Source organism: Kogia breviceps, chromosome 5, assembly GCF_026419965.1.
Source record: "Kogia breviceps isolate mKogBre1 chromosome 5, mKogBre1 haplotype 1, whole genome shotgun sequence".
Taxonomy (NCBI): domain Eukaryota; kingdom Metazoa; phylum Chordata; class Mammalia; order Artiodactyla; family Physeteridae; genus Kogia; species Kogia breviceps.
In genome coordinates this window covers 70,040,717-70,068,528 of record NC_081314.1, presented here as the reverse complement: position 1 = coordinate 70,068,528, position 27,812 = coordinate 70,040,717, and the positions used below count along the sequence as shown (strand labels likewise).

At 40.7% G+C, this 27,812-nt stretch overlaps 1 protein-coding gene across 3 annotated transcripts in view; it reads left to right on the top strand.

Moving 5' to 3' along the window:
• Positions 1-16,310: 16,310 nt before the first annotated feature.
• The window catches only part of MASP1 (MBL associated serine protease 1), a 48,034-nt gene continuing 36,532 nt past the window's right edge, over positions 16,311-27,812 (top strand). For 2 of the 3 annotated variants that reach the window (XM_059064321.2, XM_059064322.2), the window contains exons 1-2: positions 16,311-16,432; positions 21,840-22,071. In XM_059064321.2, the coding sequence (XP_058920304.1) occupies positions 16,428-16,432; positions 21,840-22,071 (237 nt within the window). In that variant the 5' untranslated portion in view covers positions 16,311-16,427. The remainder of the gene's footprint in view (positions 16,433-21,839; positions 22,072-27,812) is intronic. The other variant, XM_067034205.1, reaches the window with a different exon arrangement.

The window sequence follows — 27,812 nt, the reverse complement described above, 5'->3', positions numbered from 1 at the left end:
TCCTGATACCAAAATCAGATTAAAATGTTATAAGAAAACTTCATACCAGTGATCCTCAAAACCATATATAAAATAATTATTAACAAAATTTTATCAGATTAAATTCAACAATATACAAAAAGGATAATATATCATGACCAAGTGGAGTTAATGCAAGATTAACTTTCTGGAAAAGTCAAGAAAATAAACCAATGTAATTTACCATATTTTAAATATGGTAAATTTTTAACATTGACATTTTAAATATTAACAAATTAAAAATGAAAAATCATATGATCATGTCAATAAAGGAAGAAAAGGGAATTTCCTGGATGTACAGTGGTTAGGACTCCATGCTTCCATTTCCTGGGCCTGGGGCTCTATCCCTGGTCAGCAACTACGATCCCACAAGCCATGCAGCGTGGCTAAAAAAATTAATAAATAAAGGCAGAAAAAACAATTGATAAAATCCAACAGCTATTCCTGGTACAAATTCTCAGCAAACTAGGAATAGGCTGCAACTTCCTCAGGCTGATAAAGAACAACTACAAAAAACCTACAGTTAACAACTAAACGTTGAAAGACTGAATGCTTTCTCCATAAGATCAAGAGTAAAACATTTATGTTCACACTCTCCACTTCTATGCCATATTGTACTTTTGGTTTTAGTCAGTGCAAGAAAATAAGGAAAAGAAAAGAAAGGAAGAAGTAAAACTGTCTTTATTCTTTTGATGATATGATCATCTATGCAGAAAATCTGATGAGATCTTAAAAAAAGCTATTAGAACTAAAATATGAATTCAGCAAGGTTGCAGGAGACAAAACCAATTTACAAAATCAATTGTATCTCTATATATTAGCACTAAGCAATCAGAAATCATAATAAAAATGTCAGATACAATGAAATCAAAATTTATGAAAGACTTAGAGATAAATATGACAATAGGGGGGCTTCCCTGGTGGCGCAGTGGTTGAGAGTCCGCCTGCCGATGCAGGGGACGTGGGTTCGTGCCCCGGTCCGGGAGGATCCCACATGCCACGGAGAGGCTGGGCCCGTGAGCCATGGCCGCTGAGCCTGCGTGTCCGGAGCCTGTGCTCCGCAGCGGGAGAGGCCACAACAGTGAGAGGCCCACATACAGCAAAAAAAAAAAAAAAAAAAAAAAAAAAAAAAAAAAATGACAATAGGTAGACAAGAATTATTTGCTGAAAACAAAAAAATCATTATTGAGAAATTTTTAAAGACATATAAATGAAGAGATATACTGTGTTCATTTAATATGAACACTCAATCTTCTTAAGATGTCAGTTCTCCTCCAAACTGGTGTATAAATTCGACATAATCCCAATCAGAATCATAGCAGGCTTTCTGGTAAAAATCGACAAACTCTTACTAAGACAACTTTGAAAAAGAACAATGTTGGAGAGCTAACACTACATATTTCAAAATTTTTCTAAAGCTACTGTAATTAAGACAATGCAGTATTGGCATAAAGATCGACAAATAGATGAATGGAACAGATTGAGAAACCAGATATAAATCCACACTTAGAAAGACAATTGAGAATGATGTAAAGGCAAATCAGTGGAGAAAGGATAGTCCTTTTAACAAGTGATGCTGGAACACTTGTATATGTATATGTAAAAAAATGAACTTCAATTCATATCTTGTGCCATATGTGAAAATCAGCTCCATATGGATCATAGACCTAAATGTAAATCATAGGATCATAGACCTAATGTAAATCTAAATGTAAAAATTCTAGAAGAAAATACAGGAAAAAGTATTGTGACCTTGGTGTTATGGACTGAACGTTTGTATCCCCCAAAATTCATATGTTGAAGCCCTACCCCACAATGTGATAGTATTTGGAGGTGGAGCCTTTGGGAAGTAATTAAGCTTAGATGAGATCATGAGGGTGGGAACAATGATTAGATTAGTGTCTTTATAAGAAGAGACACCCTCTCTTTCTCCCATGTGAGGATACAACATGAAGGCAGTCTACAAACCAGGTTTCTCACCAGAAACCGAATCTGCTGGCTCCTTGCTCTTGGACTTCCCAGCCTGCAAAACTGTGAAAAATAAATGTCTGTTGTTTAACCCCCCCAGTATATGGTATTTTATTATGGTGGACCTTGGGTTAAGAAAAGATTTATTTGATACAACAATACCAAAAGCATGATATATAGAAGAAAACATTGATAAATTGTACTTCATCAAAATTAAAAACTTTTCCTCTGCAAAAAGCATTAAGATAATGAAAAGACAAGCCATGGACTAGGGGAAAATATTTGCAAATCATGCATCTGATAATGGACTTGTATATACAATGGACTCATATATAGATAACTCAATAATTAGAAAAAATTATTTCCCATTAGTGGCTTCCCATTAAGCCATCCTGTGGTTTAAAAATTGTAGGGAGTGGGAGACTTTTAAAATGTATTATTATGGAAATTTTCTAACATACACAAAATTAAAGAGAATTGCATAAAGAACAGAAATAGAGACTTTTAAGGTAAGATCCTGCCTCTACTCTTGCCTCCCTCTTGACCCCCCTAATTCTCTGTTTCCTTATCTCTAAAGTGGGGCTAACAATACCTCACTTGTGAAGATTGACTGAGATCATGCATGTAATGTCTGGCACATAGCTAGGGCTCAGCAAATGGTCAGTATTAGTACTCATTAGGCATAATCCCTCCATCACTGATTCTCACTTCACTTTTTGCCATTACTGTAGCTCTTGTTCTTCCTTCAACCTATTGAAATCCTACGCATCTTTTTAGTCCCATCCTGAAGGCCACTTTCTACATATACGTTTCATGATCCTCCTACCCTTACTGTCTAATTATATTAATAATAATTACTATCAGTTGAGTCTCCACAAAGGGCCAGGAGCTTTGCAGGTGATTTATAACATTACCAAGGATTAATTACCAGTCCTATAAATACCCAGATACATGTATATTTTATACTTTACTCCAGAGAAGATCAACTTTCATTAGATTCTCAAAGGTATTACTCATTCAAAAGGCTTTAAGGGCAACTGTGTCCTTGAAACAATAGGTAAAAAAAAGTGCTATCATTTCTCCCATCTTATGGGGAAAACAAAACAAAATAACTCAGGCCCAAAGAGTTGCCACAGCTTACCCAAATACCCTCACTGTCCTGATGAGTATAAGCATTGAGTATTGTGATCTCCTGCTCAACTATCAGGGTCTGCTGGCATGTCTCCAGAAGAGTCACCCTTATTCACAGTCAGATATGGGTAAAGACAGATGGTCCACAGAGCTCTGTTCCCCTTCCCTCTTCAGCCCCTTCATCAGGGGGCTGAAAATATTTTGAGGCCCACCTTTTAAAGCAATTGTCCCAAAGATAGCCAGCTTTCCTGACATGCTTTTTTGTGAAGTATTTCAGGTTTTAAAATCCTGCTTTTAAAAAGCAATTATGGTTCAGGTTTATTGTCTTGTGACAACTAAACATTTAAATTAGCACTGTGGTTTGGCCAAAGAGAATGTTGATGGCCCCAAGGCCCACGTGCTTCAAATGCCCCTGGCCTTCAGCCAAGCTGCACTCTGTACTGGGTCTGGTTGGGAGGTCTTTTCAGCTTTCTTCCAAACTTCTTTAGTTCCATTAAATTTTTCTGAACCTGGGAGTGGCCTGAGAATCAGGCAGCCTGGATTCATTGGGTATTGTAGCTCCTGGTTATCCTCCAATCTCTTGCCAACTCGTTTCCAGCTCCAATACTGCTTTCAAATATGAATTTGTTTAAAAACGCTATCTGATCATGTCATTCTCTGTTTAAAAATCTTTTCTGTCTCCCTGTGGCCTAAAAATTCAGCATTCCTCAACCCTTTCAAGACTCTGGGTGGGATCTGGTCTGGGAGTTGTTGCAAAAATTTGAATTTTTCAAGCTCCCATGTGACTATGTCATCCATCCAGAGCTGAGAATCCCTGGCCTGTCTAGTAGATTTTCCACATCTAGTCCAGCATGCAAGTCTCCTTACACCCTGACCCCTGCTCACCTTCCACTTCTCTTCCCCATCTCAGTAAATGGCACCAACACCGTCTTGAGTCAGAATTCTGGGAGTTATCTTTGCTGTCTTTCTCTCCCTCAATTCCTCACTCTCAATTTATGGCCAGGTTCAGGCTTTTCTTCTTACAAAATATATTTTGTCTTTATCCTCTTGGCTCCATGTTTGCTTGCTACCACTCTGATACATCCAAGCATTCTCTCTCCTAATCTGGGCTTTATTCATAAAATAAATAAATAAATAGAAATTGTATTTTAGTGCTTCATTGCTAGAAAAGTAAATGTATTCTTTATTATATATTCATTATTATCTTAGTTTTTAATTCTGATTTTAAAAGAATTAAAATTAAAACATTTTCATGGCCCCAGGCTGTGTGCCCACTGTGCCTAATGGTCCTAACTACTGCAACAGTCTCCAAACTGGTCTCCCTGCCTCCTTTCCTCCAAATCCATTTTCCTCACAATACCCAGAGTCCTCTTTTTTTGTTTGTTTATTTCTCTCCCCGGTCTTATTTTTATTTATTTATTTTTTGTGTGTGTTAGTTTCTGCTTTATAACAAAGTGAATCAGCTATACATATACATATATCCCCATATCTCTTCCCTCTTGCATCTCCCTCCTTCCAACCCTCTCTATCCCACCCATCTAGGTGGTCACAAAGCACCTAGCTGATCTCCCTGTGCCATGTGGCTGCTTCCCACTAGCTATCCACCCTACGTTTTGTAGTGTATATATGTCCATGCTACTCTCTCACTTTGTCACAGCTTACCCTTCCCCCTCTCCATATCCTCAAGGCCATGCTCTAGTAGGTCTGTGTCTTTATTCCCGTCCTAACCCTAGGCTCTTCATGACATTTTTTTTTTCTTAGATTCCATATATATGTGTTAGCATACGGTATTTGTTTTTCTCCTTCTGACCTACTTCACTCTGTATGACAGACTCCAGATCCATCCACCTCAGTACAAATAACTCAATTTAGTTTCTTTTTATGGCTGAGCAATATTCCATTGTATATATGTGCCACATCTTCTTTATCCATTCATCTGTCGATGGACACTTAGGTTGCTTCCATGTCCTGGCTATTGTAAATAGAGCTGCAATGAACATTGTGGTACATGACTCTTTTTGAATTATGGTTTTCTCAGGGTATATGCCTAGTAGTGGGATTGCTGGGTCATATGGTAGTTCTATTTGTAGTTTTTTAAGGAACCTCCATACTGTTCTCCATAGTGGCTGTATCAATTTACATTCCGACCAACAGTGCGAGAGGGTTCCCTTTTCTCCACACCCTCTCCAGCATTTATTGTTTGTAGATTGTTTGATGATGGCCATTCTGACAGGAGTGAGATGATATCTCATTGTAGTTTTGATTTGCATTTCCCAGTCCTCTTTTATCCTTAAAATCCCCTGCCTAAACAGCTCTGACCAGACACTAAAGGTTTTGCTTATTACAAATATGAATAAAACCTCTCACCACATCCTCCATACGAGTAACTAGTTGTGTTTGGTATATTTCCTTCCATGCTTTTTTCAGTGATATATGGAAAATACATGCAAAATATCTATGATATGTGCAAAATATGTATTGCTGGTTGAGCCTATTGCTTTTTCATTAAATAAATGGTATCTTAATGCACATATCATTCTTCAGCCTGCCCTTTTCACTTAATAGTAAATCTTGGCGATAAATCCAAGTTGATGCATAAACATATTTCTCATCCCTTCTAACTGGTGCTCTGTGTTTCATAGTATGACCATATTATATTTAGCCATTACTTTACTGATGCCCATTTTTCACCTTGACAACTTATGCTACAATAAACATGTTTGCAAATGAGTGTTTCCCTAGGACAGATATCTTGAGGTAAGATTGCTGGTTTGTAGGATATGCAAATTTTTATTTTATTAATACCCCCAGATTGTACTTCAAGTAGCCAGGCCACTTTATATTCCCACATGCATGGTACAAGTGTGGTTATTTCTCCACAATTTCACCAACACTAACCAGCTCCAACATCATCCAGTAGCTCTTTCTGAAAGTGCCTGCGAATGGTAGGCTTTTTAGAGTCTGAAAATATCTTTATTTCAGGTTCATTTACATAATCCTTCAGCTAGTATAGAATGATAGGTTTAAAAGTATTTTCCTTTTGTACATGTGGGTATTCTCTATTTCCCTTTTGTTTCCAGGTGGCTGGTGAGAATGTCTGAATGATAATCTAATTTCATTCTTTCTCTTTGGTAATTTTTAAGATTTTAATTTATCCTTAGTACACTGAAATTTTGCTGCAAGGAATCTAGGTCTAATTTTATGTAAGTATCTCACTTGGGCCTTGGTAGATCTTTTCAGTCTGAGAATTCTTGTCTTTTCTCAATTCTTAGAAAACTGAGGCCAATATTTCTTCAAAGATTACTTCCCTTTCCCCCTCTTTATTCCATTTTTTTAACATCTTTATTTGAGTATAACTGTTTTACAATAGTGTGTTAGTTTCTCCTTTACAACAAAGTGAATCAGTTATACATATACATATGTTTCCATATCTCTTCCCTCTTGCGTCACCCTCCCTCCCACCCTCCCTATCCCACCCCTCTAGGTGGTCACAAAGCACAGAGGTGATCTCCCTGTGCTATGCTGCAGCTTCCCACTAGCTATCTAATTTACATTTGGTAGTGTGTATATGTCCCTGCGACTCTCTCACTTCGTCACAGCCCACCCTTCCCCCTTCCCGTATCCTCAAGTCCATGCTCTAGTAGGTCTGTGTTTTATTCCCGTCCTACCACTAATCTCTTCATGACATTTTTTTTCTTAGATTCCATATATATGTGTTAACATATGGTATTTGTTTTTCTCCTTCTGACTTACTTCACTCTGTATGACAGACTCCAGGTCTATCCACCTCATTACAAATAACTCAGTTTCATTTCTTTTTATGGCTGAGTAATATTCCATTGTATATATGTGCCGCATCTTCTTTATCCATTCATCTGTTGATGGACACTTAGGTTGCTTCCATGTCCTGGCTATTGTAAATAGAGCTGCAATAAACATTTTGGTACATGACTCTCTTTGAATTATGGTTTTCTCAGGGTATAAGCCTAGTAGTGGGTTTGCGGGGTGGTATGGTAGTTCTATTTGTAGTTTTTTAAGGAACCTCCATACTGTTCTCTATAGTGGCTATATCAATTTACATTCCCACCAGCAGTGGTGGGAATGTAATGTAATGTAATTCTCTAATGATTAATGATGTTGAGCATTCTTTCATGTGTTTGTTGGCAATCTGTATATCTTCTTTGGAGAAATGTCTATTTAGTTCTTCTGCCCATTTTTGGATTGGGTTGTTTGTTTTTTTGTTATTGAGCTGCCTGAGTTGCTTATAAATTTTGGATATTAATCCTTTGTCAGTTGCTTCCTTTGCAAATATATTCCATTTTTAATGAAAATTCTATTAGACATATGTAGGACCTTCTGAATCCATACCCCCTTTATTTTTCTCATACTTCTGATCTCTTTATCTGGGGGAATTCCTCAGCTTGATTTTCCAAATCATTAATTAATTCTTCATTTGCGACCATTCAGCTGTTTATACTTACAATTGCATTTTTTTAAATTTCAATAAATATATTTAATCAATTATATTTAATAAATGTAAAATTGTTATTTTAATTTCGTTAGTTATCTAATTGTTTCTTTTTGCTTTTCAACCTGTTCTTGTTTCAAATCTTTCTTCTCTTCTTGTATCATAGATGATATCCCCTCCTTTATCTTTATGGAAACAGCTTATTTTAAAATCCTGTTCTTATGGTTCTATTAACTCTATTTCCTTCCATGAAATCCTCTTCTTATTGAGTTTATTACCCCCTTTCCATATGCAGACTTTGAAAAATATTTATTGATTCTTGTTTGGCAATTTTTCTGTGGTGGTGATGCTCACTCCTTCCCCAGTGACTTCACATACAGCCCTGTCAGCCCCCAGCTTTCCAGCGGGACTGTGAAGACTTCCCACATGGTTAGGATGGGTTCTCACTGTGGGAAACTCACTGCCATAGCTTCTCATCTACCACCCTCTTTTTGCAACCTTTCCCACTTCCTCATCCACAGGAAATACCTTTTCTTGATTCTGAGTGCAGCTGTTCATTTATTAATCTCATTTCTGTATCTTTATTATTTCTATGAACTGGGTTATAAAAATGGGGAATTCTCACAAGTTTGGAAGTCCAGGTAGTGTAGTCCATCACTGTGAAATCACCAGCTCTTCACTAGCGAACTTGTACTCATCCTATTCAGCTTAGATACCACTTCACCATGACTTTGCTAAACACTCTGTGTAAATTAAGCCCTTCTATTAGCCTCTCTCATAGGACTCTGCTCTCTTTCTACATGGCATTCATCACAATTTATAATTCTAGTCTTAGTTGTATGTTTAACTGTCATGATGCCTTTTTAAAAATTTATTTAGACATCTATGTATTCAATAAACATTTATTGAGCCAAAGGTACAAAGGATATTGTTCAGGCCCTCAAATTATTGTGATGAAAGGATGACACAAGTAGACAAAAATTTGCTCTATAATTTGACACATGCAATTTAAAGTATAATTTAAAGTTTAAATGTAAAGAACAAAGGTAGTGTTTACTTCCATGTTGAGTGATTGGGGAAGATTTTCCAGAGAAGCTGATGTTTAAGCAAGATTTCATATGATAGATAAGAGGAAATTCTACAGACAAATGAGGAAGAAAATAGCATTAAAGACCAAGAGGACCAAGTATATCAGTACATACAGACATGAGAGAGCATGATAAAATCTGGAATATGCAACTAGTTTGGTACCAGTTCTAGACATAAAAGTCTGTATGTGTAAGTGTGCTGGTTGTAGGAGAGAATATAGAGGTGAAAGAGCAATCCCATATAAGAGTATTGTGTCAGTCAGAATAGGCTAAATTATCTGCAGTAACAAATAATACTAAAAGCTCAGTGGCTTCACACAGCAGTTTCTTTCTCACTTATGCAAAGTCTGCTGTGGGTCCAGGCCTTTCTCCAGGGCAGCTGTCCTCCACATGTTGGCTCAGCACTGCAGGCTACTTCAGTTTCACTGCACCTCATGTCAACATTAAGCTTCAGGGTTCAAATGCTATTCTAAGGTATTTTTATTTTATTCTGTAAGCAAAGGAGTGATCTGAAAGGTTTGACAAAGAGAGACAATTAATGAGACTTGTATATTTATAAGATTGGTACTAAGGGCAAAGAAACCAATGAGAAATTGTTGAAATAATCCAGTGAGAACTAATGAATCCCTTCACTAATGCAGGGGCAGTGGGGAATTGAAGTTATGCATAATGATGGATTTGAAAGATACTTATATGTAAACAATAGGAGTTATTGATTGATGGCATATGACGAGAAAAGGAAAATATAAATCAGGGATGACACTCAAATTATCTGGCTTGAATTTCTGGGTTGATGGTAGTTCATGGACATCGTTGGTATGAGACAATGAGCAACTCAGGAATAGAAAAATAATGACCTCTGCCCAGTGGAACTTTCAGATGGAGGCGAGAAGAGACATTTGATTTGAGGGTGAGGAACTATGGAAAGACATGTAGACTAAAGAAATAGATTTGCTAGTGATCAGTATGTAATGGTATTTAAAACTGCAGTGGTGGGATGTATGAGAAATATTCAGGAAGAATGGTTAAAATTGAGCTTCTGAGCTTCATGGCTTCAGAAGAGCCATCTAGTCCCTGAAATTATATGCCAAAATTCAAGAATATGTGCCTATTTAAATGTTTCTTGGAAGATGGCTCATTCCACAAATGTTTTTTAAGGTCCTACTTCGTGCAAGTCAAAGGCATTATTGTTGGTACTGGGAATAGAGCAGTAAACAAAAAATATAAAAATACTTGTCCACTTGGAGATTGTGTTATTCTAATGGGGTGGGGAGCAAGCAACAAACCAATAAAAACTTAAAATACCATCTTAGCTGATGCTTACTGCCATTAAGACAAATAAAACAGGATATGGGGAGAGCAAAGCTGGGTGGAAATAAAAGTAATAGAATAGATTGGCCAAGAAGGACCTCACTGAAAAGGTGACATTTTTAGAAAGAATTGAAGAAGTGAGGGAGTAAATTACGTGGCTTTATTGGGGGTATTCCAGACAGAGACTCTAACTTTCATAAGATTCTCAATGATTCACCAGAAAGATGAAGAATCATTCCTCTGAAGTAAGAAGAGAGTCAAGAAACTGGTAGAGAAAGAAGGATCCACACAGGAGTGCTGGTGATTGGTTGTGGGATTCAGAAAAGATATAAAGCCAAGAGGATCTGATAGACTGGAAATGGAGTGGTGTCAGAGGACTGGATGTCTTGATGAGGTTGAAGTCTGGGGTTATTGAAGGAGTCAAAGACTTAGAAAGATAAGAGGTGGTGGTCAGAGAATGCGGTGTTACAAGTTTAAGATTTCAGAGGTGGATGTGGCTTTAAGTAGAGTAGATGGTTACAATGAAATGGAAGAAGTCATCGTTGAAGTGAGGAGAGCAAGCAATGAGAGTCCAGTGTCACTCAGGATGTCAGGAGGAATTGGGAAGGAGAGGTAATCATGGTGCCACATGCCTAAGTTCCTAATGAAAGGAACAGAGGATGGGACCAAGAGATTGGAAGGTGACAGTAATAGAGATGAGTAGGGTGTGCCAGAATGATAGAAGAGCAGGGAAGTTTGGAAGGAGGGTGGAAAAGTCATGGTCATTGAAACAGCATTAGGGAGTTAGAGAAGTGATAACACTGACCCCCCTGATCTGAATCCTGCCTTTCATATGGTCTAACCTCAGCTGTCCATTTGCTTTCACTGTTGTGGCCTCTCCCGTTGCGGAGCACAGGCTCTGGACACGCAGGCCTAGCGGCCATGGCTCACGGGCCCAGCCGCTCCGCGGCACGTGGGATCCTCCCGGACCAGGGCACGAACCCGTGTCCCCTGCATCGGCAGGCGGACTCCCAACCACTGCGCCACCAGGGAAGCCCGTGTCCATTTGCTTCTTAAGGCCTAATTAATCCTATCCTATGGCTGAATCTGCTTGGGCCATGTAGTCTTAGCATCTGAGGAACTTCTGTGGGAGGGGAGACCTAATATGAGTGAATAGCAACAATAATTGGTATCAAATGGATTTAGGTGAGCAAAGGTAAGGGAGATGTGGATGCTGTATTAGCTTCCTAAGGCTGCCATAACAAAATACCACAGACTGGGTTACTCAAGTAGTAGAAATTTATTTTCACACAGTTCTGGAGGCTAGAAGTCTAGGTGGTTTCTTTTGAGACCCCTCTCCTGGGCTTGCAGATGGCCACCTTCTTACTGTATCCCCACATGGTCTCCCTGCTTTCTGTATTGTTTGTATCCTAATCTCCTCTTTTTATAATTAGATTAGGCCCATTCTAACAGCCCCATTTTAACTTAATCACCTTTTTAAAGCTCCTATCTTCAAATACAGTCATATTTTGAGATAGTGGGAGTTAAGGCTTCAACGTATGAATGTGTGTGTGGGGTAATAATTCAGCCCATAACAAATGGTCTATGTCTCAAGTACTTAAGAACCCCTGGATTCTTCCTTACACATAGTCTAGCTCCTAAGAATGGCAGAACAGAAAAAAAGAAAATGTCCCCAGGCCCACCTACTGCCTCACTTCTTGCTAAGTGAGGAAAATAAACTCTGTTTCAGCTTTAGTCAAGGTTTCTCTTATTACCTACCAAACAGAACCTTAACTGACCCAGTATTTGTTAATCCTGTGCCTGCGGTGCTTGGAATCAGCTTGACACCATGGTGGTATGCGCTCATGCTTTGGGAGAACTTCTGTAAGAGAGCCTGTATTAGTTTGCTAAGGCTGCCATAAGAAAGTACCACAGACTAGTAACTTAAACAGCAGAAATGCATTTTCTGACAGTTTAGGAGACTAGAAGTTCAAGCCCAAAGTGTTGGCAGGTATTTTAAGGAAGTTCAAGATCGAGGTTGTTATTTTGAGGCCTCTCTCCTTGGGTCACAGGTGACCACCTCCTTGCTGTCTCCTCACATGGTCTTTCCTCTGATTGTCTCTATCTTAATCTCCTCCTCTTATAAAGATATCAGTCATATTGGATTAGGGCACCCTAATAACCTCCTCTTAACTTAATCACCTCTTTAAAGGTCCTGTCTCCAAATAGTCACATTCTGAGGTACCGGGTTTGATATGTGAATTTTGAAGGGGTGCAATTTAGCCCATAAGAGAGCTTAATTTATTTTTTGAATGTAAATTATTTTTCCCTTCCCTGAAATCTTGCAGTCACATGACAGCATGGCTCACGGATGCTCAAAGACCACAGGCAGGATCAAGGGGCTGCAGATGAAAGAGCCCTGGATTTAGGGTCAGGAGTCCTGGGCTGTAGATGTCCATCATCCTCTTGCTGGCACACTTAGTCTCTCTGAACCTCAGTGTCCTCACCTGTAAACACATGTAAATATTACATGTAATGATGTATATGAAGGTATATGGCAGATACTAAGACTATATCATCAAATCTAAGATGTCATTAATTATAAGATGCACCATTATAAGTACCCAAAATGACAAAATCGTCCATGGGAGCTTTTAAAATTACAGATTCATGAGCCCCACCTGAGAGTCATTGAATTTGAATCTTCTGAGATGAAGCTCAGGCACTGTTTTTTTTGTTTTTTGTTTTGTTTTGTTTTGTTTTCCCATATTATTCTGATGATCCAATAAGTTCTGAAGCCAGGGTTTCCATCATACTGTCAGCCAATGTGTTGAATAACCTAAAATTTAATTCTAAGGTGTAATCTTTGGGGCTATTTATCAGTTCTTAGATACTGTATAGGAAGCCTGGATTTCACACTTTGCCAACAAAAACTCATTGCCCAAATATTTTACATTTTCCAGCGCATTCATGGAATTCCAGAAAGTCTGGGCTCAGGAGTTGCATATAATAAATACTTGGGTAGAACATGTAAACCAAGCCCAGGCCTAGTTGTAGGAGTGCTGTAGTATTTACTCTCTTAGTAGTAGCTTTCTGATCCCTTTCCCTGACTATAAACGAGATGTTGAGCCCACATCCGTCATTCTACACTTCTATGATTCTAATTGACATACTGTTAAGTTCCTTACACTCATATGTTAACCTTTTCGTCAACATTTTAAAAAACGAGTTGAATCTTCTTAAAAATTATCTTTCTAAATACCTATGATTGAATCCTGAGTAATGTAATGCTATTGTGACCACAGATAAAGCAAGTGTCAAGATTAGAAGGTCACTCTGGACTCCTTGCCTCTCTTTACAGATCATTAGCAATTCACCTCCCCACCTCCACTGCAATTTCCTAGTCCTCACTCCCACATTTATATGTGCTCCATGATCTCAACGGACTCCTCTCCCCTGATTTTATAGCGGAGCAAACTGGTGTCACTCCTTCCCCTCCTCCAGCAGAGAAAGTAGGTGACTTGCCCAAGGTCCCATACAAGTTAGCCTACTCATGTTGAGTCTATTCCTAGACCACTGTCTTTTCCATTCCTCCCACTCCCCATGATCTATTCATGACACCCCAGGAAGTTTTATCAAGAGGTCAGGAAGGTATCACCAATGCATCCCAACACAATGGGAAACTGCCCTGAATCCCACCCAGATCAGTCCTGAGCCACATAGTTTCCGTTATCATGCAGATTCCATCTGAGCCTTGGCTAACTCCCAGGGAAGCACATATCAGCTCTGCTGTATATTGGCAGAACTTTGGCTCAGAACATATTTCAAATGCCTCCCATTGAGCACTGGCAGCCTTAAAGAAACATGGCCAAGAAATTATTCCAGGAGGCTCAGTTACTCTATGACACTTTGCAAGGAGAAGCTGATGGCTTTCCCTTCCAAGCTCTCCCCTCTGTGCCCAGAACAAATGACTGCATTTCCCTGGATGTGCCCTAAATTAGGAGAGGGTCAGCTCAGCTGCAGTGTTGATGGAGGGAATGTCTTTAGTGGGCAGGGCCCTCTGTATGGCGCAGGATGCTTTGTGCCAAGTTCTTTCTCCCTTGGTTTTAAAACCCTTGTATATTCCAAGAGAAATGTAGTCCATGTGTTTCTGATTCATTTGCACTTAAATCATTAAAATGTTGTGTGAGAGTTATTTGATGTTTGAGGAGCCTGTGAGTCTTCTTAATGGGACTTTTAAAGGGATTTTTTCTATCCTGCCTAACACAGAAATTTTTAGCCTGTTTTGCCAGAACGGTGACTAGGTTCACACATATTCTCTCATCTCATATACTTGCACTCACATTAGCAAATACAACCTCTTATTAATGCCCAGATTAGCAAAGCTGACCTTTAAAAGTGTTAAAATAGGGCTTCCCTGGTGACGCAGTGGTTGAGAGTCTACCTGCCAATGCAGGGGACACGGGCTTGTGCCGTGCCCCGGTCCGGGAAGATCCCACATGCCGCGGAGCGGCTGGGCCCGTGAGCCATGGCCGCTGAGCCTGCGCGTCCGGAGCCTGTGCTCCGCAACGGGAGAGGCCACAGCGGTGAGGGGCCCGCGTATTGAAAAAAAAAAAAAAAAAGATAAAATAGAGAAAATGGAGCCAGGAGAATTTCAGCAAGATGCAAGGCACTGTTCCCCAAAATGTGCCAAAGCAGTGTTATCAGAGGGTGGAGAATACATGTGTTTGCCGCCTTGGTTAGAATGGGTGGGAACCCTCTCTTGGGTACACTGAACAGCTAAAAAAAGGACAAGGATAATTTCCTTTAAGTCTCAAAGCAAACCCCATTTTCCAGATGAGAAAACAGGATCAGAGGCGTTAACAGTTGGGCCCAAAGTGCACAGCCAGCTTGGATAGAAAGGGAAGATTATAGACAACTCTGATGCTAAGTCTAATTGCTCTTTTCAAAATGCCCCAAATTGAGTTTCTTTGTGAATGTGGTGTGTGTTTGAAGTGCCGTATGTGCTATAATATTCTAGTGAGAAGCAGTACAATATTGTGGGTAAGAACTCAAATTCTTCCCCTATCACTTTCTAGCTGTGTGATATTGGGTAACTTACTTAAACTCTCTGGGCAGTTTCCTCATTGGGAAAATGGGGATAATATTACTACCCAGATACACAAAATGTAAAGATGATCAAAAGCAGTCAATACATTACTAGAACAGTACCTGACACACAGTGCTCAGTAAATGTTAACTGTTTGTGTTTGCTGTGGTAGCAGTAAGGAGTAATAAAGGGCTGGATAATCCAGGCAAATTGTGTACCTCTCTATGCTTCAGTTTTCTTATTTGTAGAATGAGTAAAATAGTATGATCCTCACAGGTTTGTGGGAGTAATTGAGATGATGTTTGCACCTAGCCATGTGCCTAACACAGAAAAGGTTCTCAGTAAAATCTACTTTTTATATCCAGATGTCTCTCTCCTTATTCAGGACTGGTGGTCATTGTTGTGAAGAAAGGAATTTTCTTCTTATTCAGCTTGGCTTATATCTGATGCTGCTTTTCTCCACAAACTCCGGGTGTAGCCACCTTTACAGGCCCAGATCTCTCTACAGCCATGGGATGCAGGTCTTTCTGTCTGTAGTGGGTCCTCCCCTGGCTGTATCAGGCCTCTGAATGCTCTGAGTTGGTAAACAGCACAAGCCTTGCTTTTAAGAGGTGAAGAACAACTAACCAACTGCAGGACTGACTGCTCCCTCACATACGCCACTCTGTTCACAGGAAAGCCTGTGGTTGTTTGCCGACAGACAAGCTTTGGGATTTGGTTCTATTTTCTTGCCTAGTGTAGATGTTAGAATTGCCCACTTAGTTGATCATCCTGTTTAATTGGTGTCCTTTGCCAGTGTCCTGAACACAAGCAGAAAACTATAGCCATCTGGCAAGGGAGACAGAGAGATCAGACTTTGTCCCCCTCCACCCTCTACATACACACACACACACACACACACACACACACACACATATACGCACACCTACACACATACACATATATCCACACACATACACACATCCACAAACATACACACACACACACGGTGATACAAATACCTATTTTAGCTGCTTAGTAATTCTCTCTCAGGAGCTGGAAGCAGCCGTATGGGATGAAGGAGGGACCTGGAGGAGCAGATCTTTTAAGGAAGAAGACAGATTCTGTTCTGTCAGGTTCCTCTGAGTGTGTGTACGAGCAAGTCAGAGAAGAGAGAGAGGAGAGAGAGAGAGGAAAAGGCAGAGGGGGAGAGGGGGAGAGGGGATCTGTTGCAGGCAGGGGAAGGCGTGACCTGAATGGAGAATGCCAGCCAATTCCAGAGACACACAGGGACCTCAGAACAAAGATAAGGCATCGCTGACACCACACCGGGGACGAGCTCTCAGACAAGTCAGGCCGGGGGGACCAGGCAGCCAGGAGTACCCAAGGCAGGAAAATGAGGTGAGTGCCAGGGCAGGAGTGGGCACAGGGGGTCCTTCCAGGGACCAGGTGCCAAGTAGCCCTGGAAGGGCTGACCTTGTCTCTGGGCCGACTCACCTGCGAGTCCTGTGGCTGGTTCAGGGGCTTTTCATCACTCCCTGGGGTTCTGAGAAGGGAGACGGGCTGGGGCCTTCCCTGGGACTCTGGAGACATGCAACTTGAAACGGGAGGCTGTGTGCAAATGCCCCTGACGCTGCTGGAACTCAGATTTCTTCCTCTGCCAGCGTAGGGTGCTGTCTGCTGGCCAATGTGACTTTTCTTCTGTTGCCCACAAGGCTGAGTTATTGTTTTCCTCCTTTGTAAAGAGCATTGCTTTATCTCTTCCAACACTTTGTGAGTTAGATATGTGTTTGTGTGTTTATTTGTTCTGACCGGAAAAGAAACCAGATTCCTGTAGCTCAGCTCTGTGGCTTCTTAAACCTTCAGAAGTTTGCTAGTTTAAAACCTCAATTTGGAAAACTAAAAACCTATCCCCGTTTTACATTCCACTATAAATTTCTGCATTTCTTACTGAAATCAGAGGCCGCCAGTGGCATGAATCAGGCTATGAATTGCACCAAATGGCTCTTAAAGGAATATTACAAATTGAAAAAATAAGTCTTTGGAGTTTGGAAACTAGAACTTTAAATTCTAATTGTTTCCAAGCTCTTCAATATTTCCCATTCCTCAGCCTATACTTAGAGTTACTTGATGCTTGTTACCAGACATTTCTTGTAAGTTTTTCTCTCCAAGTGTCAAAATCCGACCACCATAATTACTTTTACTACTTATAAGTGTCAGTACTGTTAAAAATATAAAAAAGAAAAAAAAAAAACACTCTGCAGATGTCTTAAGTCTCTAAACATCTTTTCCCGTTAATTTTCTTCTCAATTGGAAAAGGGTTTCTGTTTGTTTCTGTTCTGCAAAGTCACCTAGCAACTTTTCAGGGTCTGGGGCCAATGAGGGGCTTCGGGCTATGTTAACTCTTTGAGCTCAGATTACCTGTGGTTTAGAGAGATAATCAGGTCTTTAAGGTTAATCCAATCATTCTGTTCTTTTAAAATCCATTGTAATGTTAAACCTGCTATCTAACTTCATTTTCCTTTCTCAGAAAAGAGAAAAGACTTATGCCCATCTACATGGAATGACAATTTGATTGGTCTGTCCACTATTGAAGTCTCACCCCATCACCCAGTGCCCCAGCCATACCAAACTACAAGACCAATGATCAGTTCTGTATCTTTGTGTTTGCTGATCCCTTAAACCAGAATAGCTCTCCCCCTTATTTCCCCTATTTCTAGAGGAGCCGATTGTTCAAGCTGGCTCATACATCACCTCCTCTTCCCTGCCCAGTATCCCCAGAGTCAGCATCTTCTCCTTTGTGACATCTCTGTCCTTGGGAGCTACCTTTCTTAATATCTCTTTGTTGAAATGTACACCTCCTCTTCCAAGACTGAGTGTTCCTTAAGGAATAGGATCTATGGCATGTTCGTCTTTGTATGCCTAGTACCTAGCATAATATCTGTTTCCTATTAGGCATGCAATAAATATTAGCTGAATTGAATTCAGTTGTTCAATAGCAAAACTACTACTGGAAAAGTGCTCCACTAGAAGTCTATAAAAGGTCTTCCCTCACATAGACACAACACTTCGGAGTTTGCAAAGCCCTTTCATAAGCACTGTCTCATCTGGTCTTCAGATTTTGGATGAGGTAGGATTTATGGAGAAGTGAGGATAAAAGAGTTTAGCAACTTGCCCAAAGCCACACTGATGATCTTGAAAAAGCCCAGACCCAAATTTGGATCTTTAGGCTCCAAGTTCAGGATGTTTTTCTACTATATTTTGCCAGACTCTCAACCAAGTATATTATTCTACACCAGCGGCTCTCAATCCTAGCTGCACATTAGAACCATCTACGGTGCTTTAAAAAATGTCAGTGACCAGGCCTCACTCCAGACCAATTAAACTAAAATCTGCTGGGGAGGGTCTTTGGTATTAGTATATATTTTTTAAATTTTCACATAAAGCTACGGGTTTTTAAATTTTTTTTCACAGGATTAATTGCTTTGGCCAGATGCCTGGACATGATATGGGCATGGACCCAGCATCCTCTGTGAGCTTTTGTTATTCCCTTCTTCTGTTGAAGCTAATTCACCATATGGTATTGGGCATGACATGTCATCTCTTGGGGTATTCTTTTCGTCATCTGTCAAGTAAGGGTGTTGTCAAAGGGATCTATATAGTCCGTTTCAACTCTTCTACCCCAAAGCAGTCTTGGTGTAGTGTAGGTTGAAGTGAGGAGTGAATGGAAAGGATAGAAAGGGCTACTCATTCCACAACCATGGATATATGCTGGCATTTTTTACGGCATTCCTGAGAGCTTGCTCCTACAGTAGAGCTTAGGAAATCCTGGCGTTATATATTACTTTTGACATTTCAAGCAAATGTAATTAAACTTTTTGATTAGTTGGAGAATAGATAGCAGGTGTCAGAATTTGTACAGCCGGTGCCTGGTGGATAAGAAGCCAAAAACATTCAGAGAGTGTGATGGGAAATGAAAGCCGCCACTTACATTCTTTAATTTGCAGCCCTGAAAGCAAGCAAGCAAGCATATGCTCAGGCTTATTATGTGAAAGGAGAGATTTGTTTCATATGTTTGAAACTGTTTTGAGTTGCAAACAAAATAGAACAGAAAGCTTCACAGGCCTTCCTCCCACGATGACCAGTTGCCTACTACACATGGTCCTAGGCCGCTAAGGATAGATGGAGCCGTTAGCCTGGGCCAGCCCTTGACAGAAGCAGCATTAGGAAGCTCAGAGTCTCCTCCATGTGGTCTGGAAAAAGCAGATGTGGAGAAAGTTGACCTTTCAGCCTTACATAATCTGGGTGTCGCTATTGCAGGGAAGTCCAGTTGGGGATCCAAAGCTCATTCCTAACCCCTGCTTTTCGGGAAGAAGCATGATGGAGTAATCATACCTAATGTTTGCCTAGGGCTGGGCAGTTAACAAAGTACTTATTTTCCAATCTTCCTTTATTCTGATAGCAGCCCCGGGGGATGTCATTATTATTACCAATTAGAGAATGAAGAAACTGAGAGGGAGACCTTACGTGACTTCCCCAAGATGGGTCAGATAAATAAAGTCAAAGTCTGGACTTGAATTCAGCTCTTCCAACCTAAGACCAGTGCTCTCCCCTCCCCAAGCGGAACTGAACCAGAACTCCTAGCCCAGGTACCATCGGTATATTTCCTCACTTGAAAGTGGGGCTGCCTGAGCCTTGCAAGCCAGAGTTTCTAGACTCAAGCTTTCCTACTAGTTCACGGGAGAGCTTGGACTTGTGCCTCCCCTTCTCTGTCCTCCACAGATTGGTTTATAAAAATATTGACCCTGGCAATTGGATTAAAACATTTTGTTTCCTTAGTTGCATCTCACATGTTGCTATTGCAGGGGCTTTGGAAAAAATTTAAATAACTCTATTTTTTTTAATTGAAAAAATAGCACAAGGCCCTTCTAGACACATCTGAATACACAAAAGTAAAATTAAAAACACTCATATTACCACTTCAGAGATAACTACTGTTAATATCCTACTGACACCCTTCTAGGCCATTTTGCACTTACGTATTTACCTTTTACGTAAATATTATATAAGACAACTAGATAATCTCATTGTGTTTACACACTCAAAAATTCATATGTGTGCATATATAAACATATGTGCATCTGTTTACCGGGCAGGGTCGGGCAGCTTGGGGAGAAACAACTTCCTGATTAGCCAAATTGTAACTTAATCTTAAAACGCTGGTATAATTACCCAGAAGTTACTTTTTAGGCTATGTAAAACTCTGGCCCCACTTTCATGCTTTTGTCCATTCATTCATTCATTCATTCATCATCTGTTATACACCAGGCTTTATATTAGGTCTTTCACATACATCATCTCCAATGTTCATGTGAGCTCTGTAAATTAGAGATTATAATCTTCATTTTACATTTGAAGATACCTAAGCTCAGAGACTAATTACCCAAGGTTTCACAGCCAGTAAGTAAGAGAACTGGGATTTGAACCCAAATACACCTAACTTCAGGGGCTGTGCCTAAAGCAGTGCTTTAATTGGAAGCATGTACAGGGAGCTGGAATCTGGAGTGAAGGATACTCTGTGGTATCTTGGGAAGCTTTGAGCTGGATGGTGGAGGATAAATAAGACAACCAGGTGAGAATGAGCAGGGCATGTGCAATGGGACCAAGGCCTGGATGGGAATGGCATGCTCCCCGAATGATCTGCCTCAGCATGGCTGCTATGAGATGAAGCTGGACAGGTAAATCAGCACTAGATCAAAAAGGGCTTATCAGCCATCCCAGTAGCAGATGCTTTGCCCTGCAGGCACAGTGGAGCAGTGTGTACATATCTGTGTTTTAGAAAATCAAATTTGGCGGAAGATTGCTGAATGGTATGAAGTGGTGGCCAGGGAGATCAGTTAGGATGCAATAGCAATAGTCCAGATAAGAACATTTAAAGTAATTGACTGGAGAGAAGCAGAGGGGTTCCCAAAACACAGAAAGCAGAACACATAGTATTTAACAGAGAAGTTGATGAGCCAGAATTGGGATGTTTGAGTTCAAGGTCCTTGAGTCTCACAGGGGGAGCAATCTATTAGATGCCTTGGTTGTGCTGTATACGGACCATTAGGTTTTTGACAAGCCTTGGACATTCTGCCTCATTATTGCATCAGCCACTTTGGGTGTATTCTGCAAGTTTTGTTGAATTTCCCATGCCCCTTATGCAACTCTTTTCACAGTCCATCATCTCTCATTCCTGCAGCTGGAAATAAACTGTATGTTTTTGATCCTTTTATAAAAACACTTGCCAGAAGGAAAAAACTTGTTTTTGCTCATTCCTTCTTAATTCAAAATTTTGCATTTCTTGATTGAGTTTGTTAAATTTGTTTTAGGTACTGCAGATCCCGTCATTAAGTATAAGTCTTATCTCAATATTACCATGTTACTATTACTCACTTTTTAGAAAATTGAATCAAGAGTTTATGATTCTTAAATGAAGCTAAGTTAAAGAAATATCAGCTTTTACCTAACTATGAAATTATATTTTCAACCAAAAAATGATATGCCTCAGAGTCCCAAATATGCTATTTTCTGGGAAAGTTTAATACTATTATCAAATCTTTAAAAAGAGAATAACTGGAAGCAACCTTTAAAATCAAGTTACCACCCTCCAGTATTATAGGCTGGGTAAGCAAGACCCATAGGACAAAGTAATTACAGCAGGTCAGTGGCAGAGACATGCTGGGAACTTGGTCTCCTGGCTGTTGATTTAGCTAAATGGCAAGGACCAATGTCTGTGAATCTAAGTGAATCCATTCATGTCTTTCAGGTGGCTCCTTCTCTCTCATGCTCTGTGCTTCTCCTTGTTGAAGGCTTTGGCCCACATAGTGGAGCTTAGCAATATGTTTGGCCAGATTCAGTCACCTGGCTATCCAGACTCTTATCCAAGTGATTCAGAGGTGACATGGAATATCACTGTCCCAGAGGGATTTCGGATCAAGCTTTACTTCATGCACTTCAACTTGGAATCCTCTTACCTTTGTGAATACGACTATGTGAAGGTGAGACCCCTAATGTTCCCTAACTGGGCCAGGTTCTCTACGGGAGAATCTGCTGGGAGTTAGAGGAGCTTAGATGAATTAGATGCTGTATTTACCACCCAGGCTGGCAGTCCAGTGAGGGAGACATACAATGTTATAACATTATGAAGGAGGGTTGGGGTGGCATGCTAGGTGCAGGCTGAGCAGGAAGACCTAGAAAAGACCTTGAGGGAAACTAAAACTGGCAAAGTGTGACTCAGCCAAACACAACCTTGCCTTTTCCTTTCTGATCTCAAAGTCTTTAATGTTTCCACTAACCTCTGCTCCAATGTCACCTTTAATTCAACAAGCAGAAAAGGGCAGAGACCCCAGAGTCAGCATTAATCAGAGTAAGCTAGCATTATATCCAAAGCTGAGGCATTAGAAAGCGTTGCCCTGTTCCCTAGGTAATGATCAAGTGTTTGGGAAGTGTAGAGTATGCCGCAGCAGAGAGTAAGAGATGAAGTTGGAAGGCTGGATTGGGGTGAGATTTTGAAGGGCCTTGAATATGATGCTAAAGAGTTTGGATTTTATCAACAAAGAGTATGGGCAACAGTGGGGGGGTCACTACACAGATGGATGTAAAAAACAAATGGAAGAGGAGCAGAAAATGATTACAACATCAAAACAACATTTCCCAGAATTTAAGGAGAGCCCACAAACGATGCCATGGGTGGGAAGCTGTTCTCTTTTAAAAGTGGAGCTAAGAAAGGTTAAAGTACTTCTGAGAGATGACACTTATTAAGGTTGTATCTGGTTCAAAAAGATGTGGAGACCTAAGAACCTACTTTATAACCTCCCTCTGGCGTCCTGGAAGAAGTTCTCATCAACCCACTCTAGAGTATGCTTTCTATATTTTTGGTATTAGTATAGTCTCATTTTTCCACAGCCTATAATTCAACAAGAGTTAACCTTGTATTTACCAGAATGTTTGATCAACAGCAAAGAAGTGAGTTGACAAGGTGATTTACACTTAAAATCTCATTCAACCTTTAAAACAATCCTATGAGACAGGTACCACTATCCCATTGACAGGCAAAGAAACAACCCCAAGAAGGTGAAGCAACTCATCCAACGTTGTACAGCTAGTAAGTGATGGATCAAGATTCCAAACCCATGTCTTGTGACTTTCAATACCATGTTCTTTTGGCTCCACCAAACTGCTCACAAGCTGTACTCCACTGAGCCCTAGGATATACTGCAGGGGCTGAAAAGAACAGTGGGATGGGGTGGGGTGGAGGCTTGGTAAGTGGGGCTGTGAACCCCTACCCTGATTAACTCATTTTAAATGGTAGGTGTTGCTAATTATATATGTTGGGTATGCATCAAGTATCCCATTTAAAGCACATTTTCTGTGACTGAAAACTTTCTAAAATTGGTGCTCCATAACAGTTTTTCAATGTTAGCACTATTGACATTTTGAGCTAGACAATTATTTGCTGAAGAAAGCTGTTTTGCGAATTATAGGATCTTTAGCAGCATCCCTGGCTTCTACTCACTAGATGCCAGTAGCACTCCCACTCCAGTTGTGACAACCAAAAATGTCTCCAGCAGTTATCAATATCCCCAGGGGAGCAAAATCTCTCCATTTGAGAACCATTGCTCTCTCTATGTGATGCTGCCCATCTTTGAATGTCCTGTGCTAGAAACTGTGAGAATTGAAGGACACAAAAATCTAGTCCCTTAAAAAGAGAGATGAGCCTAGAAAAATAGCAATTGCACAAGATGAGAAAGAGTAATGACAATAAAAGATTGACAAAAAGAATGAGAAAAGGTAAACTGGTTGCTCTAAGAGATGATGTGGCTTGGTAATCTAGATTGACATATAGTTTCTATAAATTCATTAAAAATGGAGCCAACTTCTCAGACTCTCAAGGATCAAGCAGGGAATATTCACCAAGATCCTAAGTGTTCATCATCCTAAATTGAAATTTCTAACAAACAGGTTAGTTATGTCTTCTAGGACATAATCTAGCCTCTGGCAGAACCAAACTCCAGGATCCCAGATGCATTATGGGTAAGGGACATTAGGTTAGCAGAATCCCCCAGCCCATTCCCCTAGCTAATGCTTGCTGTACAACCATGGTATTCTCAAATATTTAGGTTGGAGAGTGAACTTAGCAGAAGGAAAATGACCAAACACTGGCTTAATAGAAGAGTAAATTCCATAGATTTAGACAAGGCTAGATGTGAACTTCCTAACTGCTTTTTTCTCTACTTTCAAATATGTCAACCATCTAGAAATTTTGCCAGCATAAACACTTGCCTTTATTAGTAGCTGAGGCCTCAAGACCACGGAAATTAGAATTTTTTTCTTTAGCTGTGACAATGACTTATTTTCATTATTCCTCCCTGCCTCCACCCTAAGAATTCACTCTCAATTCATATTCAATCATTTCTCACAAGTTTTCCTCTTATTTAGATGGATGCCAGGTTTGACCTTGTTAGGACTCCTTTATCGAGATGATAAACACACAATAGAGGATTTAACTCATTCCTTTGCCCCCAAATAAATTGAGTCTCCTGGCAAGGCAGATTAAAGAGTTGACATCAGCTACACTTTGTAGTGGAAAAAAATGATACTTTTCAAGGGCAACAATAGACTGTGAAGACCTCTTCTGACCCTGAATTAAGGACACTGAAATACATTTCTACTCAAAGTTTGGCCTTTCTGGTTGGAGAATATTTTGGAAATTGATTGATGGTTTCTATCTAGGGTGGTGAGATACCTTCCTGAAAGCCCAAGAAGATGGGACTAGGCCCTCTGGAAGAGCAGCATCATCCTGGTTTCTTGACTGGGATTCAGGAAATGCCTGTTCTAGTCCCAGATCTGCCACTAACACCCAAATGATCTGGAGTAGAAAAGACAATCTTTTAGCACTCTCTCTGCTCCAAAATTAGACTTGTGACCTCTGAGCATAGCAAAGAAACAGTCTGTGTGAGGCAACACAGAGACTGAGCTGCCTACCTGAAGTGCCCGACAGTCCTTGCTTCTCTGATTCCAAGACGTTTTTCCGGTTCCTTTAGAAGAAGAGATTAACATATTGGACAGAGAGGTATTACTTTGCTTGGACTTGCACAGCTCACTTCCTTCCAGAATGCCATCCCAGCACTAGCATTGGCCTCCCTGCAGAGGTTCTAGCAGCCATGGGGCCTGAGCAGGCCTTCCTTCACAGGACACTGCACCCTGGTCAGCTGATGACTAGTGCTCACGTGGAGACAGGCCCTGTGTCCTTGCCCACACATGCCCGGCAGAGTTCCCCTCCTGGACTCAAGAACTCATAGGATGTCAGGCCACAGGGGCCCTCTGGAGACCCACCTAGTCCCATGTCATTGTTGTTATTGTTGTTTTTCAAATATTTTCTCCCTAGTGGACATTTTCTTCTTACAAATCTTCTAGTAGTCCTGATATAGGAAACAGAAGTGAGGCTGCTAGGGTTGAAGGTGGCTCAGAAGCTCACGCTGCTCAGTCAACCTTCTTGGTCCCCCTGAAGGTCACACCTTGCAGGAATTACAGCTTGAATACTCCTTAAGTTCCCAATTCAGGGACAAGACTAGTATTCTCGCCTGTGAACCCTAAAACCCAGAAGCCTTCAACATATAGTCGAAACCCGTTGACTTTTTCTAATTGTGTTCTCTCCCTAACACTTCACCCCCAGAATATGTGGCTTTCCTGGCTATGAATGAGAAGGAGGCTCTTCCCTTTTCATCTGAATTAAGCATGAGCATGCCAGCCATGTCACCCTTGGATAAGTCAATACCCCTCTACAAAATTCTATCTTTTCATCTGTTCCATGAGGAGTAGAATGAGATGATCCCTCAGGTCCCTTAAATTCCAGAATTTTAATCTTCATTCTCCTTGCCAGAGCTTTCCAGATGACTCCCCCAGACCCTCATTATCCTAGTTAGGATAATGCCAGAAAACGGTAATAATATGTTACAGTGGCCACTTCTTGAAGTTCCGTGGCCATAAGCACTCCATTAAGAGACTATAGTCTGCTGGAGTTGCCTTAGTGACATATCATTTGAAGAAAACTTGTATATATATCATGCCAGTGCTGTCCTTTTCCAAGGAACTTGGAATATCATTCATTTCCGTCTAATGGGATAATATCCCGTTTTGAGGCTCTTTCATTCTGTGACTGAATTCCCCTGGCAGGCCTGGGAGTGGGTTTAAAGGACCGTCCAGTTCACAGGAATCCTTTCAGCCCAGCCCCAGTCCACAGACTGCCCTTCCCACCCTGACCCATCAGGGTGATGATGACAGAATTGCTGACACTGCACATCAGCAGCTTGAAGAAGAGCAGGACCCCAAGGCTGTGGTCTGGATGCTCTCATTTTATGAAAATTCCTCTCCAGCCTGACTTCCCGCAGTCTTTGGTCTTCAAGGCACATGCACATCTGCATGACGGGATTTGCTTCCTTGGAATGTGGCTGCAATGTGTGGATTCCTACAGTGCACAGATGAGACATATGAATCACAGCTGGTTAATGCTGTAGGCGAGGGGCAGAGCACAGACACTGGCCAGGAAACTGGAGCCCTAGATTCTTGTGGCCATTCTCCACTAACTAAGTAACCCTGGGCAAGTGATTGCTTTTAGAGTACACTCTTTCCTCCTGTCTCAGATATAGGGAGTTGAACCAGATGTTCTCTAAGGTCCACTAGCCCTGATATTCTATGTATCTAAGACCTCAGGAAACATGATTCAACTTCACGATCATCATGCTGAAGCCCTGGAAAGGGCAATTCATTGGCCAAGGTCACACGGGGACCAGAATTTATATCTGAAAACTCTCAGTCTTGTCTTTTCTTCTTTTAAAAATATTAAGTGACAGTGGAGTCCCCCATCTTATGGATGCTTAGGTTTTTAAGTATAATGTAAGGCAAATACTGTCTATAGTCAAACTTACTCTCTTAAATATAGTAGAGCACTGTCTTTTAGAATGTCCAGAAGAGACTTTTTTCCCAGAAATGCAACAAATTATATAGTTCCTTTAGTTGAGCATCAGATGAAGTAGTTTGACTTGTGCTGAGAAATGAGCCCTGGAGCTATAGTTACTGAAAAATGTACTCAGAAACCAGAACCACCAAGGGAACAGCAGATTCACACATCTTATTTTCAAGTTCACTTCATGGTATCTGTTCATTGGAAAAGGAGATAATAAAAACCTGCATTTGGCTTTTTTCTCTTTCTCTCTTTCCCCTTCTTTTATTGAGTGCATATAGCTCACCTGGCATCTGTTAAATGCTCATATGACAACACCACTTTTCTCCTCTTAACTCTATATTCTTTTTTTTTTTTTTTTTTTTTTTTTTTTGTGGTACGCGGGCCTCTCACTGTTGTGGCCTCTCCCGTCATGGAGCACAGGCTCCGGACGCGCAGGCTCAGTGGCCATGGCTCACGGGCCCAGCTGCTCCGCGGCATGTGGGATCTTCCCAGACCGGGGCACGAACCCGTGTCCCCTGCATCGGCAGGCGGATTCTCAACCACTGCGCCACCAGGGAAGCCCCTTAACTCTATATTCTTGATACATTCAACATTTCTTCCATTCTCTCCACTTTAGCCCTTTAGTTCCAGTTCTTATTCCTCTCGCCTAGTTTATTGCAATACCATCCTAAATGTCTACCAGCTGTGGGTCTCTCCTCAACCAGTCCACCCTCTACATGTGTCCAGAGAGATCTTCTTGAACATTGCTTTGATTGTGCAACTCTCAAAACCTTT